Source organism: Corythoichthys intestinalis, chromosome 4, assembly GCF_030265065.1.
Source record: "Corythoichthys intestinalis isolate RoL2023-P3 chromosome 4, ASM3026506v1, whole genome shotgun sequence".
Taxonomy (NCBI): domain Eukaryota; kingdom Metazoa; phylum Chordata; class Actinopteri; order Syngnathiformes; family Syngnathidae; genus Corythoichthys; species Corythoichthys intestinalis.
Genome location: NC_080398.1, coordinates 54134031 through 54153402, shown reverse-complemented (window position 1 = coordinate 54153402; position 19372 = coordinate 54134031). Strand labels below are relative to the sequence as shown.

The following is a 19372-nucleotide window of genomic DNA, read 5'->3' as shown; positions in this document are numbered from 1 at the left end:
GACATACTGTAAGTCTGACCACAGTTTTCATGCATGAAGTTAAAAAAAAAAAAAAAAAAAACCTGACTACTATGTTCCATTTGTTAAAGGTACAAATAAACACTTAAAAAGAAAAGTCACATCCTGTCAGTAGTTTGGTCTATTTTATGGTGGCTTTATCACAACAACCTGTCTTCTGGGCTTGAAAGTGACAACAGGCCAGCTAGAATAACACCAGGTTACCTTTCCCCCAACAGCCAAGACAGCCCTGCCCTTCAAACACTCAAGATGCTAATTGGAACAATCCAAACCTGTGGTTTTGCGAGTTTGAATAGTAATGACTCATGAGGACCATAGTGCTCACAAAAGATACAGTTGTGGTCATAAGTTTACATACACTTGTGAAGAACATAATGTCATGGCTCTCTTGAGTTTCCAGTTATTTCTACAACTCTGATTTTTCTCCGATAGAGTGATTGGAACAGATACTTCTTTGTCACAAAAACATTCATGAAGTTTGGTTCTTTTATGACTTTATTATGGGTTAACAGAAAAAGTGATCAAATCTGCTGGGTCAAAAATATACATACAGCAACACGAATTAGGAATTTCTTGTGAGTGATTATTGCCTTGAACAATCATTGACTTGAATGAGTCAGGAAAGTCACTTGGAGCCATTTCAAAGCAGCTGCAGGTCCCAAGAGCAACAGTGCAAACAATTGTTTGTAAATATAAAGTGCATGGCACTGTTTTGTCACTGCCACGATCAGGAACTAAACGCAAGCTATCACTTGCTGCTGAGAGAAAATTGGTCAGGAGGGTGAAGATTCAACCGAGAATCACCAAAAAGCAGATCTGCCAAGAATTAGAAGCTGCTGGAACACAGGTGTCAGTGTCCACAGTCAAGCGTGTTTTGCATCTCCATGGACTGAAAGGCTGCCGTGCAAGAAGGAAGCCCTTGCTCCAAAAGCGGCACCTTAAGGCTCGACTGAAGTTTGCTGCTGATCACATGGACAAAGATAAGACCTTCTGGAGGAAAGTTCTGTGGTCAGACGAAACAAAAATCGAGCTGTTTGGCCACAATGCCCAGCAATATGTTTGGAGGAGAAAAGGTGAGGCCTTTAACCCCAAGTACACCATGCCTACCGTCAAGCACAGTGGTGGTAGTATTATGCTGTGGGGCTGTTTTGCTGCCAATGGAACTGGTGCTTTACAGAGAGTAAATGGGATAATGAAGAAGGAGGATTACCTTCAAATTCTTCAAGATAACCTAACGTCATCAGCCCGAAGATTGGGTCTTGGGTGCAGTTGGGTGTTCCAACAGGACAATGACCCCAAACACACATCAAAAGTGGTAATGGAATGTCTAAATCAGGCTAGATTTAAGGTTTTCGAATGGCCTTCCCAAAGTCCGGACTTAAACCCCATTGAGAACTTGTGGACAATGCTGAAGAAACAAGTCCATGTCAGAAAGCCATCAAATATAACTGAACTGCACCAATTCTGTCAAGAGGAGTGGTCAAAGATTCAACCAGAAGCTTACCAGAAGCTTGTGGATGGCTACCAAAAGCGCCTAATTGAAGTGAAAATGGCCAAGGGACATGTTACCATATATTAGCGCTGCTGTATGTATATTTTTGACCCAGCAGATTTGATCACTTTTTTCTGTTCACCCATAATAAAGTCATAAAAGAAATATGTTCCAATCACTCTATCAGAGAAAAATCAGAGTTGTAGAAATAACTGGAAACTCAAAGAGAGCCATGACATTATGTTCTTCACAAGTGTATGTAAACTTTTGACCACAACTGTATGCTGATTAGGGTCAGATCTTCTCTGGTTACAAAAGTGATTTACTGTATATCAACTGATCCACCCTTGGTAGTTGTTAAATAAAAACATTTAAGACAAAAAAAAAAAAAATCATACTTCCTCCATGAAAAGGTTAAAGTTGTTCTTGTGGTTGTTTGTGTTTTTCAGGTCAATTTCCATCCATGGTTGCTTTAGACTGTGACTGGCTGGCGACCTAACCTCTTTTCCCGTAAGCTGGAAAGGGTTAAGTTTATCTATCGCCCTAATCATGACAAGCGATCTAGAAAACAAACAGCGGGATGCCCACTTGCACCAATAATTTTCTCCCATTTAAACAAATTTAATTAGTGGGCAAATCACTCGGTCAGGAGAGTGTATAATGTTCACTATGCGTGTTGGGGTGTTCACACGCGCATACAATAAGACTAGAGTCAGCATTAGTGTAATATCATTTTTTTAATTTTTAATTTGAAAAATAACTTACATAAATCTCTGTTCTCAACCATACTTAACCAAGACATAGCCTTGGCATTAACACATTGCACAAAAAAAGAGAAAATTAAAAGGCATTCAAAAGGATAAATAACATGTCTTTTTCATCATGTGAGGCATTTTTCCTGCTCCAGAAGAGTGTCGTCACGGTATTTTGTGTTCATTTAAATTCTGACATCTATGTATGTATGTACAATGGAAATCAAAAAAGTCAAATATATATATACTGTAGCTTGTTACAGCGACAAAAAATCCTTGGACATTAAAATTCATTTTCTCCGTGTGGAAAAGGAATAATGCCCCAGTTCATTTTCATTCAGACATACTGCAGCTATACGATTCATATACCTCCCATACATGAGACGTTTTTAAAACTACTAAAAATAGAAAATAAAAAATAATCAGGTCTTGGCTTTTAAAAGAAAACTAACAAAAATATATCAAATAATGTCATTTTCATTGAAACAAGAAAAAACATTTTCTGTGGCAATATTCCATGTCATTTGAACTCGTGATGAGTTCATCTCTTAAACAGTGCTTGTATTGTACTCCAGCAACGCTTCTTTTTGCAGGTTTGCTGCCTTTTGATTACGTACGTAGTAGTATAGACCTTTTGCTGTACCAATACAGAATATTTTTGCATGTTTGTCAACAATACTGAAATAAAATACACTTGTAATCTCTACTTCTCAACCCCTATTTAGTAGAAAATATTTTCCTTGTCACTGTTTTTCTTCAATGTCTTCAAAAAAATATGACCTTAGGAGTGGAATGTTTTGTTAAAAACTTCAATAATTGGTCATTGGATGACTGGAAACGAATTTAGTGGAAGGCTGAATTCAACGTGAGGAAGAAAAATGAATGACGTTGACATGCACTGTACAAGAAACTGCAAAAATTCCAAATATCATCTTATATCAAAACATGCTGAGTTACTTTAAGGTGTGCCCAAGCCATGTTGCAGAGAATCCTTTTCAACATGCTTGTTAAAGAAATAAAATTGAACTGAAATGCATACCCAAACAATAAAGGACTGTAAAATAACCAGATTTGGACCAGGCCAAATCTGGACACAATAAGGGGACAATGGTAGAAGTGAAAAGTACAATGTGAAGTACTCCGAGAGAAGGAATAAGAGATTTTCACATAATCTTTATCCGAGCCTTTTTTTAAAACGATGAAATAAATCATTTACATTTATTCTCATTATCACTTTTTTTGTCATAAAATCTTATCTGTTAAATATCCGAAAATGTTCCTTTTGTTTCCCTTATCTTACTGACTCATGAATGGTCTAAAGATTGATAAGCGATGACTTTTATCTTAATCATGATGTTGCATTCACTCCCCTTGAAAATCATGCACTAGTGAAATGTATCTTTAGAAATCATAGAAATTGTTGAAAATGGCTGATCTGTTTTACTTGTTTTTCTTCATCTTTTTGTAAGTTACAGCCTCAAGAAAAAAAATTGTACTGAGCTAAATTTGTATTCATGCAAATTAACTAAAAAGGGAAAATATATTTTTCTCAGACATTTTTCATACAATACTGTATATTAAAATTGAAAGAAAGATAGAAACCAAGATGGTAGATTGCACATCTTTTCACAGGGGCTTTGCTCACTCATTATTGATGATTTGTAGTCATTGCAATATTGCCTCTGATTGATGCTGCTTGGTGACTTTCCAGCACAGTTTGGTTGAGCACATAAACTGAGAGTCTGCAGGCTATTTTCTCTCAGGATTTGGGGAAGTGTGAATTCAAGCTGAGATAAACCTCATGGTCTCCAAAAACCTCACCTACAGCTCGGCCTATTGGCAGGGCATGACCAAGCATCTGGTGAAAACCACTGTCACCCCCTTAAGACATAAAAAAAAACAAAAAAAACAACAACAACAGGAAAAAGAAACAAATTAAAAACAAACCTAAAAATGAAATCAAAGCCAAACATTGATTTTTCATTCGAAAAAGGGTTTCTGTAGAACTGGTTTAGCGGTTCCCAGTACTGACCCCCATGGCTTCGAATTGGATGAAAACCTGGAAATGACAGATTCCTCGTGCTAAGGAGTTCATTCCAGTTTCCTCCCAACAGCAACAACACATCGCCTGGCAATCCTGGCCGCCTGGCGCTTGCGATGCGCTTCGCCACGTGCACTAGATGTGCAACGTTTTTGCTCAAAACACAGGATCACTTTTGCTCCCCTAGAAACAGGCTCAGAAGACACAACATCAAGCATGCAGTGTAACCGGGGGGTGTGACCTGTCATCGCAACACTGGCTGCTACAACAACGCTATCGAGTCCGCACGCTGCTATGACCGTGAGAAACTGTCCAGTGAGGACTGGGAAGCTCTTCTTGTCAGGGGGGCCAGAGTTGGGTCCACCAGCGAGGAGGGAGGAAAAAGCTTGAACCAGCCAATCACCATGTTGGACAGGTCCAGCTCATCTAACAGTATCTGAACTGCTCCCATGAAAGACTTATGGTCCATGCGTCCGTAGTCGCCCCAGACAATCACCTAAAAAAATAAAGACATTTTAAATAAGTGAGTCAAACAGTTGGGACAAGAGAAGGTAGCATGCGCTCTCGCTTTCCCCACCTGTAGAACTTTTCCTCCTGGACTTTCCTCAAACGGCAGTTGCTGCTGGTAAAGAGGATCCAAGGTTTTTCTTGCTACTTTTGTTTTCTTTTTGGCTATGCAGACTCCATTTTCCAAAAGATAGACCTTAACATATGGTGCTAAGGAGTAGACAACGGTCATCACTTTAACAGTCCAACAGGAATGGCTATTGCCATTTGCCAGGCTATAATTACCTGGCAGTGCCTTGGAACTTGGTTTTCCTACAAGGCCACGAGCTCTGATGACTTCAACCTCCAGTGCTCCTTTCTTCTCCACCATGCCAATTTGGATGTCGCCTAAAAAAACAAACAATTTGATTTTCAAATACTACAAGTCGAAGCAGGGAATTTCAATTATGAAACGTTCACCTACCCATTGGCGGTGTAGCCAGTGTCTGTCGTCCAACTAGCTGTGCGGGCCCGAGCCCATCTAGGAAGTCACTAAACTGAGCTTCTGAGGACAACCTCACACCAGGGAAGATGAGACTACAATATGAAGAGACATTTCCATGTCAAATAACACAATTGGTCTTAAGTCAGACATCATTATAGTCAAGAGGTGGGTAGAGTAGTAGATTTTACTCAAGTAAGAGTAGCGTACTTCAAAAATGATATTACTCAAGTAAAAGTAATCATCTAAAGAACGTACTCAATAGTAAAAACTATTTGGTGAAAAGAATACTCAAGTAATGAGTAACATTGTGAGTAACTGCTTACGATGCTTGATTTTTTTAAACAATGGTATTTTTTTTCCAGCACAAAGTTGTTGTTGTTTTGTGTGTGTTTAAATGCTTTTATTCAGATGTGAAAGAATTACAGAAAACTCCACACAAGACACTCCCCCCAAAAATACAAAAACAAAACAAAACCGAAAACGAACAAAAAATACCCTCTCACCACTGTCACAGGCATGTACATCAAACATAAATATTTTAAGACCATCAGCATACAACAAGATACACACTGAATCTGGCTTTACCCAACAAAATTTTATTTCCTCTATCTTTGTTGAAGGATGATCAAGGTATTTCAAAAAGACCCCTGAGACTTGATGAAATTTTTGTTCTGAGCCGCTCATCACGTATCTAAATTTTTCCAAGTTTTAGATGGAGTAACACGTCTTTAATCCATTGTCATATTGTCGGTGAGGCTGCATCCTTCCATTTAAAAAGGATCAGGCGGCGAGCAAACAATGTTGGAAAGGAATCATTTTACGCCCCCTCGATATGTAATACTAATCTCTCATGCAAAAAGTTATCTATATAAACTGTTGTCATACTTTACCATAATGTATTACATAACCACATTAAGCCAAAGAAATAAGAAATCATTGAATTCCGGCAAGAGAAAAAAAAATATACAGAAATGAAGCATCATTTGTCCAAAGAGCAAGAGTGCCCTCCAGTGAAGAAAACATAGTTCCTATTATGAAATTAAAAGGATCATATCGCCTGTTTTCCTTGATCAATCAGTGCGAAATAAAAACTGGGAGAGGGGTTAAAATCCACGCTTTTGAGTCGTGTTGACGGCAGCACTTTGTGTCCAATACTTCAATTTTTTACTGTGCTTTAAAGACGCTACGTGATTTATCAGGCCGGTGAGATCATAGAAGGGCAAGCTTGTGTCTGATTGGTATATTGGAGTCATGTGATTATTGTTGCAACATCTCATGGGTGAAACTGGTTAAGCTACTGTTGGCATTGCTGGCAAAAAAAAAGTAAAATCTAATGTGTGGAATGAAGAGAAAAATTGTAACGTCAAAGTAGCGCAGTAAGTGTCGAGTTTCTTCTTGACAAATCTACTCAAATAAAAAGTTTGGCTTAGTAAAAGTACTCTTAAAAGTACATTTTTCCAAGTTACTCAAGGAAATGTAACAGAGTAAATGTAATGCGTTACTACCCATCTCTGATTGTAATAATAGTTATAGCAAAGAAACAAACAAACAAAACATGGTCTACTTACTTTCCCTCAGAGCTGTAGCTATTCATGCTCCCGTCTGTGGATTCTCGGCTGGCCTGACGAGTCATTCTGCTCCTCATTTCCACCGCTAGGCCTGTTTCTGTGCTCCTCTGGATAGTGCTGCGCAACTTCTTGCCTCCCGCTTCTGCACACAAACATAATGGCACCAAAGGAACTTCCATTAATACACACTCATCCCTACAGCAACAGAGAACATTATTTACCAAATTGAAAGCTTAGTTTTCACAAACAATTGAACAATTATTCAAAAACAACAAACAAACTGTGGCTTCTCCACCTATACAGACAGAACATCTGGAATCTGGCTGATTTAACATGACAGCCGACTGCTTACTGTATACGTAACATAGTGTATATAAAAAAATATATATATGTTACAGTACAAATGACCCACTAATATATGCCCGAGATAAATACGTCCAACAGAGCAATGTTCCACAGAAAAAAGATTCTCTGTAAAGCTAAAAGTGTTTTGATTCAACAGACACTATAGCTACATATTTACCTCAGTAAATCTGAATGCCAGCAAATCAAAATGTGGAACATGACCATAGATCAAGACAAGTCCAAGCACTTTAAAACACAGTGTCACTCAATGTATAGAGCAACAACAACCAATCCACTAGCCAAGTTAAGATAAGTTGTCTCAACAATTCTGTCTTCACAAAGATAAAATTGCAGTCGTGTTGAAATGCATTCGAGTTTACCAGGGGTCGGCAAACCAGTCCTCAAGCCCGCAATGGGTCCTGGTCTTTGTTACAACCAGATTTGTTAATAACAGCGTTAGAGTATAATGGCGTTTCTAAATGCGTTATTTTTTTCAATATTGAGCAATCTAATTAATTCCTTTTCCCATCTTTGCAATGCCGTTACTGTTACTGAGGATGTGAAGGGGCGCATTACTACAATTTGGTTGAATGAAGCGCGAGTTGTCTGATTTTGTCACACATCAGCTGCCTGGGAGAGAGCAGAGCGGGAGGGGCGCGGAGGGAACAGGATGGTGACGCAGTTGCAAACGCCATGATGATTGGCGAGGTGAGTGGATCACGCATTGCTCGCTCAGGCTGTCTCATTGCACGCGCTGTTAAACACAACAGGACAGCGATAATGGCAAGTGGCCAGGTAATTTCAAACATAGCGTTCTCAAAATTAAATTATTTCCATGTTTAATATTGTTACTTTACGGAATATTTAAGGATGGTGTTTTGCTTACTGTGCAGTAGGCCAAAAATACAGTTTCAGAGATTTGCACTGGTGAATGGTCAGTTTTCATTTGTGTTTTCTTAACAGACTAAAATATTTGATCCAAATAAATACAAAATGTCTGAAAATACAAACGTGTTCCATTCCTACGCTGGCAACATAACCCGAATTTCCGCGTAAATCGGAATTAACCCTTTTAAAATTCAAAATAACTATCTAAAAATTCCAAAAGTATTGTATTTTAATGGTGGAGGATACACTGCCCTCTAGTAGCAGCTTTGTGTCTGGCTGGACTGTCATTCAATAATGCTTCCATACAGGAGCACTCAGACATCTCACATGGATAAAGGATAGCTGCGCTCTGGTTTGGACCACATACGGCTGTAAGTTGCTTCAACTAATAAATGTCTGTGTATGCATTGGTAATTAAGTTTAGAGCTACAGTTTGTGGAGTTAAGTGTAAGCTATTTGCTATGAGAATTGTAAATATGTTAGCATTCGTAGCATTTAAGCTAGCAGACTTCTGTGAGGCAAATTAGGCAAATTTAATCTACTAAATTTACATATTGATCAGACTAGATGGATGTTTGAACACCAATCTTTTTGTGTCGAGTGTTTTATTGTTAAAATGTGTATCGTTTTGAACAGACGTGTTCATACTGTATGTGTTACAGCTTTACAAATTGTCCAAAGTGAAGGAAGTAAAAAGCTTCAAAAAGCACAATTGCTGTTCGCTGTCTGTCAAGCTGAACAACTTCATGTTTAGTGAGGACAAAAGTCATGTTAATAATGTAAAGTAAAAAATAAATTTGTAACTAATTACCTGTACAATGAGGTAACTGAGTAACTAACTCAATTATTTGTTGGGAGAAGTAATTTGTAACAGCAAATAATTACTTTTTAAAAGTAAGATTAACATTACTGATTACAAGTTATCCAGCACAGGCAGTTTGACCAAAAGGTTTCAGGGAAACAAGAAGCATCTGATTGCAATCAACTGATTGTACTTGTAAGACACCATATTGGTGAAAAGGTGTCCTCTTGATGAGTTTCAACGAAAACCCCCACCCACTGTGGCCCTTTGTGGAATAGTTTGCCCACCCATATATTGTACTGTTTTTAATGGTATAGAAAAACAAGCAGACAACGCCTACAAAAAATTGGCTTTCATGTGAAAGATTGTTGCTCAGAGTATTCCAAAGTATGCAAATTGCGAATTTATTAGAATTCTGATAAAGTAGGAAATCATGTTTGAACACCAAAAAATGACTCTACTTGTGAGTATGGCCATTTTATAGCATTAAATACACCCACACACATAAATACTAATTAACTCAGACACAGGTGCATAGGACACTGGGTATTACTGACGTCATGAAGAAGGGCGGGCATTCTGGGATACTCACATTTAATTGGCTAAAATAGTCCCGGCATGATAAAGTATCTGCCCCATTTCAGGTCGCCAGCTCTTGGAAATACTGGCCTTTATTTACTATTTCCTCAACTGTTACATGTCATAAGGTGTTTATTTTATTTTAATTTTTTCAAGCAAGATTATTTCTGCCGAGATAAACATTATAAATTGAGATAAAAGTATTACAAACATCCTTTGTATTTTGTTTTTAAATTAACATCAAATGACAAAAATTGATTATACAAGTGTAACTCCTAGCATTGTATAAACAGTATAATAGTGTCCAGTCAGTTCCTACTCAATAATGTGCATTAATTTGTTGATTTGTAGAACTAAATATCATACAGTCTGCCGCAGAATGGGTTTACTATCTACTAGTATCATACATGTTAAGAAACAGCAGTGAAGCCCTGAAATCTCAGTGATTCCGCTTCTCTCTCTATCCTACTTACTGAACATTTCAATAAGAGCAATAGTGACAGACACTGACTAATGTCTGGCGGGATGTTACCAATACTAATTTTTTTTTTTTAACTAATATTTTTTTTAGACAAACCTTTTACTGAAAAAATATCATATTCATATTTTTTGTGTCAATTTGCTTCATTCGGATTCCATTTCTGAATCAAGTTCTCAGACATTCACTAGCCTGTTCACAATCACTACAAAAACAATAGCAGACCAATTTAAAATTACACAAAATTAGATTGAGAGGCTACAACAAGTGTTGAATGGTTTACACATTTTTGCTTGACAACAAAATCACTAACAACAAATATTAAATCAGTTGATCCATTGCATAATGGCAACAATGCATGGCGTTCAGAAGTCACCTTTACCTTACTTGTGTAAATATTGAGTGAAAAGGTTGGTCAAAAAGAATGTGAAAACAAACTGCAATCCTTTAAAAAAAGAAATCTGTCAATTAGTAGTAGATAGTAAATTGAGAAGAACAGTCATATTACCACATGAAGACCACACTGAAAAATATTTTTATAACAATGTAATGAGGGTTGATTTTGGAGCTATCAGCTAAATTGAGTCATTTTTCATGCATTCTTTAAAAAGGAAGTAGGCATGATATTGCTTTTGTTTATGAGTACAAGAAAACAAACAACGAGTTATACTGTATACTGTACAGTGCACATTGGAACAAACAAGTTTTAATGTTTCAGTTAGATGGTACAGAGCTTATAAAGGCTGAACCTAAAACAAGTTTTCAGTCTCTCAGCACACACACATACTGCCTATTAGCATACTTTATATACTGCTGTTTAATTCCTTAACCATAGCCTCGTTTTGATTAAAAAAAAAAAATAAATAAACCTCTGTAGCCTATATAATTATATTGATTCTTAGTTCACAATTAACATTGTATTCACAGCACATCTTATAAGAGAGAGTTTGTCCAAAACAAAGAGTTCTGCATATGGTTGGCAATGGAATTGTGCCCCTTCAGGAATGATGGAAATTGAAAATTGTGGATCAAAACATTACAGTGACATCCTCCCAGTGAATGAAGTGTTGTTGGTAAATTTATTTAAATGTCAATGTGTAAATCTTTATTATTATTATTTTTTAATCTGGCAGGGCGGCTACCACGCAGTAAATTATAGTCAATCGCTGATTCCAAATACAGAATCTTTGTTTGCCACTATTTGAGTATTTCGCTCTAAGCCTACATTGAGGAATAGAATTGTGTGTGTGTGTACAGCCGTCCCAACATGCTAAATGAAGCACAACCGACGAATCCCACATGCTTGTTCTCCTAAAGCATAGCCTCCCTCAGTGTCATCTTACCTCCATCGTCCTCGTCAAAGGAGTTCATGCAGGGGAAGTAAACTGCCAGCGCCTCAAACGATGCCGACAAGCTCAGCTTACTCTGGGAGCGTTGTATACGCATGCCAGCAGCTGGAGCAGACGTATCGTGTCCCTGCCTGCCCATGGTGACTAGCACTCGTCGTCAACGCAGTGAATCAACTGATCGATAGATCAAGCTTCAAAACTCAATTAGTCTATGATTTGCTCAACAAACAATTTTCGTTTGGCAACTCGATCTAGGCTGTCGGCTAGTCTGTCTCTAGGTGAATCTAAGGGTGGATGTTGCCTCAGTGGCTGGGACTTGCGCGTGTGTGTGGCTGATGCTGCCTGCAGCACCTCATTTTTCAAGGGGGGAGGGAAGAGAGCCGATTCGAGCTCCACCAATCAGACGGCCAGGCATCTTAAACCTCAGCTGATAGTTTGGGAGCAGAAGCTCTTCCCAGAGATGTGTTGCAACCTCCCTTCATTAAGTTTCTTTTCCAAATACATTATCTTGATTTCTCCATTCACTTATTCTTTCCCACTGCTCCCCATTTAGCTTCTTTGCACAATCCATTATTGGTGTTTTCATTCATATTCATCAGTATATCTTTCCATCTCTGGTATCATGATCCCCTTGCTTCACTTTGCTATCCACATAGGCCAGTGAAAACAAGCTGTCATTCTGTCTGCCAGCTGCCTTGCTACGTGTGAGACAACTTCAGCCACACAGCAGCCGCTCGAACGGCACGTGCCAGATTTGGCTTCTTCATTGTTCTCCTTACCATTACTACAAAAACACAGCTGTGTTGACTTAGGAGGAATTCTGGTTGCACAAAATGAGAAATCCAGATGATCACATTCACATGGTCAACCCAAAAACGTCATCTACAATCCATCAATAGCCTCTTATTCCATTTCCGTTAATCAATTTTCTATACTGTATACCCCCCCAAATATATTCTCCTTGGTTTTCTGCTTATATTCATCTAACAATTATATTTTTTGATACACTTCTATCCGTCTGAGATTAACCCATTTTGAGAAGATTTCCCTGGCAGTCTATTCACAACACTGGTCTCCAGTCATACAGCTTTAAACCAATAAAAACATGCCTTAATGTCCCTTAATGTCCATATTCACACAACAGATGGAGTACTGTATTTTCATACGACAGGGTGAGGCAGAGTAACCTGCTTATTTAAATTTGGAGCCCTGGTTGCTATGAGAATGGTAAGGATGGACTTATCTTTAAGCCCTTAAAAGTTTGGTTGTTAACGTGCGCTATTTATTTATTTATTTTTCAGGAACCCCAGTGAGCATCATGGAGTGGGTGAAGTTGGAAAACGCTTTCGCTGTTGAAGCATTTCTTTCACGCGGTCGCTCAATCGTCGCAACGCAACGTGCATTCCATAGACATTTCAATATTGTCCCCTGTTCCATACCCATCTGGTTCAGTGTTGGCAGGAAACATCATGTCGACATAACGATCAGATGTCAGTGAGACTACCTGTTTGTTTTCTTAAAAAAAAACATGGGCCAATTATGCCTAGAGGATGTCGATGAAGTTCTCTGGGGTTTTCAGGACTCCAATAGCACGTTTTGCTTATTTACAGATCCCGAAAGATGGAAGTGAGCCTCATCACGGTAGAAAATAAGTGTGTCGTCAGACAAGCCCAAAAGCACCTCACATACTTTTTCACAAGCAATAAAATCACGTGGATTAAGTTCCTGCACCATAGCTAATTTGAATATGATGAAATTTCAATTCTTCAGAATGAGCAGACAACCCAAGAATAGATGCGTGTTTACAGGCAGACCATCTGGGAGACGGTCAAAACATAATGTTTCACCGCGTCAACGTTTTGGGGTGACCTTTCTGTTCGTGGAAAGCCAGGTTTGTTTTTCTTTACATCACCCATTTCCCTGAAGTTGTTTACCCATGTAACAATCGACTGCCAGCCAGGAACACGACCACGGGGGGCAATATTGAAATGTCTACGGAATGCACGTTGCGTTGCGACGACTGAGCGACCGCTTGAAAGAAATGCCTCAACAGCTAAAATGCATTCCAACTTCATCCACTTCATGATGCTCGCTGTGGTTCCTGAAAAATAAACACAAAACAAGGAATGCACTTTAATAACCAAACTTTAAGCTCCGCCCTCTCAAATAAGTCCATTCCTACCATCCTTAAGAGCAAGCATCATTTCAGGGCGCCAAATTCAAATAAGCAAGTTGCTCTGCCCCACCCTGTTAAAGTCAAATTTGGCCTGAGTATAAGTCGCACCAGCCGAAAAAAGTACAATTAAGTGGAAAAAACATAGACGTTATACTGGATTATAAATTGCATTTTAGTGGAGGGTTGTATTTTACCAGCGATCAAAAACAAAAAATGTACACTATAGTAATATTAAAATGGACAACAACAGATGAGGCGTCTGTTAATGTAACATATTAATAGTTATTCAGATTACTATAGCCTAAACAACACAGCATAACTTGTTTATTAAACTCTTAATCTCACACCAAATCCTGACCAAATCTATTAAAGTCTTCATCTTCAGCACCTCTGAACAACATGAAAAGAATCCCACTTCAGTATAAATCGCAGGCTCACCCAAATTAAGAAAAAAGTGTGACTTAAAGGCTACAAAATATGGTACCTAGTCAGTGAAGGGCTGATGGTGGGCTACAATATTTTGTTCAATGGTGCTTACATGAGGGTTTGTGTGTCAAACCATCAAGTTTCAGCACTTTCTAAAATCATATAAGTGGAAAATCCTTATGTTGAATGCCCTAATGATGGAGTGTAGAGAAAACATCACTTCTCGTGGCTTTGCATATACTGTACGTATATGGTGCAATAACTCCTATTGTCTTTGAAATGTGAACAATGGGACAAGCATTGTTCTCTTGGAGATGCGGCAACCTATTTCTCAAGTTTGACACTTATGGTTCCATCTGGGTCAGCACCGCCAACAATTCTACACTTGCACATCTGTGGGTACTTGGACAAAACAGTAAAATTGCAATGACAGTATGTAGGTCACATTTAATGGCTCATTTTCTTGCGCTTCTTTGTGAAAAGCCTATCTGTTTACTTTAGGTATAAACTGCTTAGTCTATGAACAACAGTGTGCACTTCCTTAGTTTTACTTTTTGAAAGTCGTCAGTCATGTTTTTACAGATTTTCAACGGTGATCAATATTTGTTAACCCTTAGGTGTGACATCAAAAGAGGAATATGAAACAAGAGAAACATTTTCATCTTTTATTTTGAGTCATTTACTTCTCATGATTATATTGTTTGTATCCGAACACGATGTTTTTAAGGTGAGCAAAAGTATTGTTTATATAAACAGATTTAAAATGTCAAACTGTCAATAAGTGAACAAGACTAAATGCAGGGCAATAACTTTATCAAACCTATCACTCATTGGAATTACCAAGTCTTTGAATTCTTCATTTGCAATGTTTTTCCAGGCTTTAATGCAGTTGAATTACACTGACAGTATTTCTTTGGGTGTGGTGGTTGATTTTCAAGTACGTAAATGAGTAAATTTTCTATGGGGTTTACATCTGGAAATTGACTTCTTTTCTTCTTCCTTTGTTGTTTTGTCAGCGTTTGGGATCATAATTGTGTTGAAGGTCGAACCAACTCCTAGTCACTTTTGTTGCATTTTTTTTAAAACAATTAGTTGATCATGTTTCTGTACAACACAGGTTTATTATGCTGCTAAAAATCAAGCAGTGGAAATAAGAGTTTTCGGGCTATGGAACAAATTAATGGAATTATAATGTATTCTTATAGGAAAATCCTGCTCGATGTACGATAATTTCGACAAACAAGGTCCTGGAACAAATTAACCTCACAGGTACCACTGTACTCTGGTTAAGAAATGGTTACACTGGCTTCCAGTGAGTTGAAGAATAGACTATAAAATACTACTGCTTGTCTACAAAACACTTAAAGCAACACTAGGTAACCTAAAATACTGTCATAAAAACAAACGTTTCTTCGTCATATGCTATTGTTTAGTCATAATTGGATTCATTAACCCATTTCTATTCATCTTACACACAGCCGCTGGAAACGGAAATGTCGTTCAATGCATCTGCAGGTGACCGGGGGATCAGGATTTTATGACACTGTGCTGGTCCTCATGAGGAACACAGTCTTCCTTAAGTCAAAACACTACCGCTTTTGACCACCAGCGGCGCTTAAATCGAAATTAACTGAAGAGTTACCAAGTATTGCTTTAATGGCCTTGGACCAAAATACATGCTACAATACATTGGATGAAGGTGTGCTTTCGGGAACGCCACCCCAACCAGCTCTGCAACACAACACAAACTAACCAGCAGCAGAATGTGACACTCACCTCTGGAACAAGTTACCTGAAGGTCTGCTCAAACTGTTTGCTCCTTTAAATCAGAGCTAAAAACAGTATTGTTCACCACAGCATATTCATAACTATTTATATTTTCAAATTTCAAGTATTTGCTTTTTGTTCATCTTTTGGTTCTAATTCCATTTCCGATTTCAATTATTATTTTTAATTATTTTGATGATTTAATGTGATTTTTATGAATAATTTTATTTAATGTTTCAATTGTCTTTGTTTTTAACTTTCTTTTTGATTTAATGTGGTTTTTACGAATCATTTTATCTCTGTTTGTGGATCTTCATGTGATGTAAAGCACTTTGAATTGCCTTGTGTTGAATTGTGCTATACAAATAAATTTGCCTTGCCTTGCCAAAAGAAGCCATGCGTGCTTTTCAATGTCATTTGGAGCCACTGTTTCTCATACCAGCTAGCATGTTTGGAATAATAAGCAGCCCTTACTTTCTCCAAATTTTATTTATTTTTTCTTCATTTTGCTGAAGTAACATTAGGAACTGTACCAAGCCTGGCCTCTATATTCCTTGGTAATTAGGGGTTTGCATCTTGTATAGTATCTATTCATTTGTTTATGCTAGAATGCTAATTGCTAATGACTGTTTATAGGTTCTTAATATGTGTCTTTATGTAATGTAATGGAACACAGTTGGGCCACAAAGCACACCGTCCAGTCAAGTTTCAATACTTTTGCTCACATGAAAAATGGGTGGTTCCAAACAAAAAGGTGCTTTCACCTAAGTTTTGTGCCCAATTAATATGTGAATACTAACACTTGTTTCAAATGCATCTTTTAAAGTCAGACAAATGTTTTCAATCTACAGCAAAAATAATAGGAATTGGGCTCATTGTTCCAATACTTTTGGATGCAGTATGCTTTCAACCTGTGACTTAAGTTCCCATTATTTAGTTTCCAATTGAAAAGAAAAGAAAAACCTGATTAAAATGCAACTGTCAAGTCATTTGCATCAAACATTTAAGATTAGGACTTTGAGTAAAATCAATCACATGAATGTAGTCTTAATTATCACAGACGTTTGGAGTAGACCTGTTCCATTGTTTTCATAATTACTTTGCTCTGCAGAGGCTCCGTCTTCAGATTAATGTGGTTAATGTACTTGATGTAGTATATTTGATTCAAATTACATGGAATTATGGTCACAATGGTAACCGAAATTAGGCAGTGAAAGAACAGGGGCAATATGCAGTTCTCACAACAGCGAGCACAAAGTAATGATCCGAGTCAAGCAAGAAAGATACAACAATTAGTTTCCCATCTGTCGTGGTCTCCCCCGCCAAGTGCGTCAAAGGACACGTGGCAACACTAGATGGCATCTACTCAAACAACACATCCAGCACGTGATGTTTCAACTTTTGAAGTTTATTCTTACTCATCTACCTACTGCACATGGGCACATGGACACTAGCGGTAATACACGTACCAAACGTGACACGTGTCGTGGGGATCACAAGTTAATTAGAACTGTTGCAAAAGTGTTTTGCTAATAGATGTGTTTACCTTGCAAAGGGGAGCAATTAACTCTTATTCTACCCTCTACTGTTTACTGTTTTTTTTTTCTTTTTCTTTTAGAGCAATCACAAGATTATCATCAACTGAGGGAGAAGGTGAATTAGTATTTTAGATAGTTTAAAGTATTTTTATTTAGGTGAGATGACTTAAGTTTTAAGATTTTTAATTACGGTTGACAGGGAAACGTCGATTTAGCAAGAATTTGCGTTGCAGGTTCACAACAGCAAGACTAATAGACGTTTACCATTAAAGCACACAGTGTGGCATGGTCCCAGTCTAGACCGAAAGGACAACGACAATATGACTGGAAATCAGAAACACATCAGAGGAAAGGAATCTGAAGAATTCCATCTGTTCTACGACAACAGAGAAGAGTGTAACATCCTAGAAGTGCGATGAGGAAATCATCCTGATTGATGAGGCTGGAGACGAGACTGAGCGTCAGAAAGCAGGTCTGGTCCTGAGTACTTTAAACACATCTCAGAGGAGTTATATCAGCCGGACAAGACACAGACAAACATACGTTTACACACATATACTTGCACTTAAAATATTTACTGTTGACAACCTCCATGTTAAGTTTTATAGGCTAAAGCAAGTCCTTTTGTCTTTGTCGATTTGCAATGCAAAATGAAATACCTTTATCCTAAGTTTCAAGCTAAGTTATTAAAGTTTTAGCAGCAAGTTGACATTGACTATCTTTTTAAAATATTGACGTGTCTATTGCTGTCATTCTCAATAGTATCAGCTATGTTGAAGTGTATTGTCAAGTCAAATGCATTTATAGCCAAATTCTTATGAAATCCAACAAATGAGATATAAGACACTATTCAGAATGACAAATGTACGTACAGTATATACATATGGATGGAGGGATGCAAGGAAATCATGACAGGTTACCAATACTGAAAAAAGGAAATATTCTATGCAAAAACAACATGTTTTTTTCAAGTGTCATCATGTTTGCTGACTGACTGATACCTTTTGGAAGAGAGCAAAGATACAGGAAGTGTATTTTTGTTTGCGGTTAAAGACTAAAAATATAAAATTGTAAGTTTATATTTTGTCATGACACAAGCAAGTGGCCTGTCCCTTGTGCATATGAGTAGACCTCGAAGTAACCACACAATGCTAGACTTGTATTTGTTTATAAATATTAAGAATATACACTGCTCAAAAAATACTGGGAACCTTAAAGTTAACATTTGTAGATATGAATGAAATATTTTTATTACATACTTTGTTCTTTCCATAGTTGAATGTGCTGACAAAGGAAATCACACATAAATTATCAATTAGAATCAGATGTATCAACCCATAGAGGTCTGGATTTGGAGTCATAGTCAAAATGAAACACGACAGGCTGATCAAACTTTGATGCAATGTCCTTTAACCCTTTAACACCTAAGCCTATTTTGTCTGAATTTGCATGCCTTTAATGCTGCCTTTATATTAAAAAAAAAAAAAATGGCCTGGTTGGGTCCCTTTTTTCAGGACACCATAACCTTCATGTACAAACTGTTGTTTTGTTCACTGACCAATTATAATCAACATTTTTTACCTAAAATGACAACAACAACAAAAAATCCCAAAATCTTTTGTCAAAATTTGTAATATTGATGTCTCAATGAAAACCAAACATTCTCGATGATAATATTTATTCAACTTGTTAGGATAAACATTCAACAGAAAGAATAAGACTGAATAGTTTTATATTTGACAATTCAACACAAACAGCAGGTATGGTCATATAGCTGTGGTCAAAAGTTTACATACACTTGTGAAGAACATAATGTCATGGCTCTCTTGAGTTTCCAGTTATTTCTACAACTCTGATTTTTCTCTGATAGTGATTGGAACAGATACGTCTTTGTCACAAAAAAACATTCATGATGTTTGGTTCTTTTATGACTTTATTATGAGTGAACAGAAAAAAGTGATCAAATCTGCTGGGTCAAAAATATACATACAGCAGCACTAATATTTGGGAACATGTCCCTTGGCCATTTTCCCTTCAATTAGGAGTTTTTGGTAGCCATCCACAAGTTTCTGGCAAGCTTCTGGTTGAATCTTTGACCACTCCTCTTGACAGAATTGGTGCAGTTCAGTTAAATTTGATGGCTTTCTGACATGGACTTGTTT

At 37.5% G+C, this 19372-nt stretch overlaps 1 protein-coding gene across 30 annotated transcripts in view; it reads right to left on the bottom strand.

Moving 5' to 3' along the window:
• Window positions 1–2277: 2277 nt before the first annotated feature.
• rims2a (regulating synaptic membrane exocytosis 2a) overlaps window positions 2278–19372 on the bottom strand; it is a 253884-nt gene continuing 236789 nt past the window's right edge. For 28 of the 30 annotated variants that reach the window (XM_057834860.1, XM_057834861.1, XM_057834866.1 and 25 more), the window contains 5 exons: window positions 6863–7004; window positions 5274–5386; window positions 5096–5197; window positions 4881–5020; window positions 2278–4799 (listed from right to left, as the gene is read on the bottom strand). In XM_057834860.1, coding sequence (XP_057690843.1) covers window positions 4596–4799; window positions 4881–5020; window positions 5096–5197; window positions 5274–5386; window positions 6863–7004 — 701 coding nt within the window. In that variant the 3' untranslated portion in view covers window positions 2278–4595. Of the gene's footprint in view, window positions 4800–4880; window positions 5021–5095; window positions 5198–5273; window positions 5387–6862; window positions 7005–11297; window positions 12574–15681; window positions 15684–19372 lie in introns of those variants that run through there. The other 2 variants (XM_057834879.1, XM_057834877.1) reach the window with 2 other exon arrangements.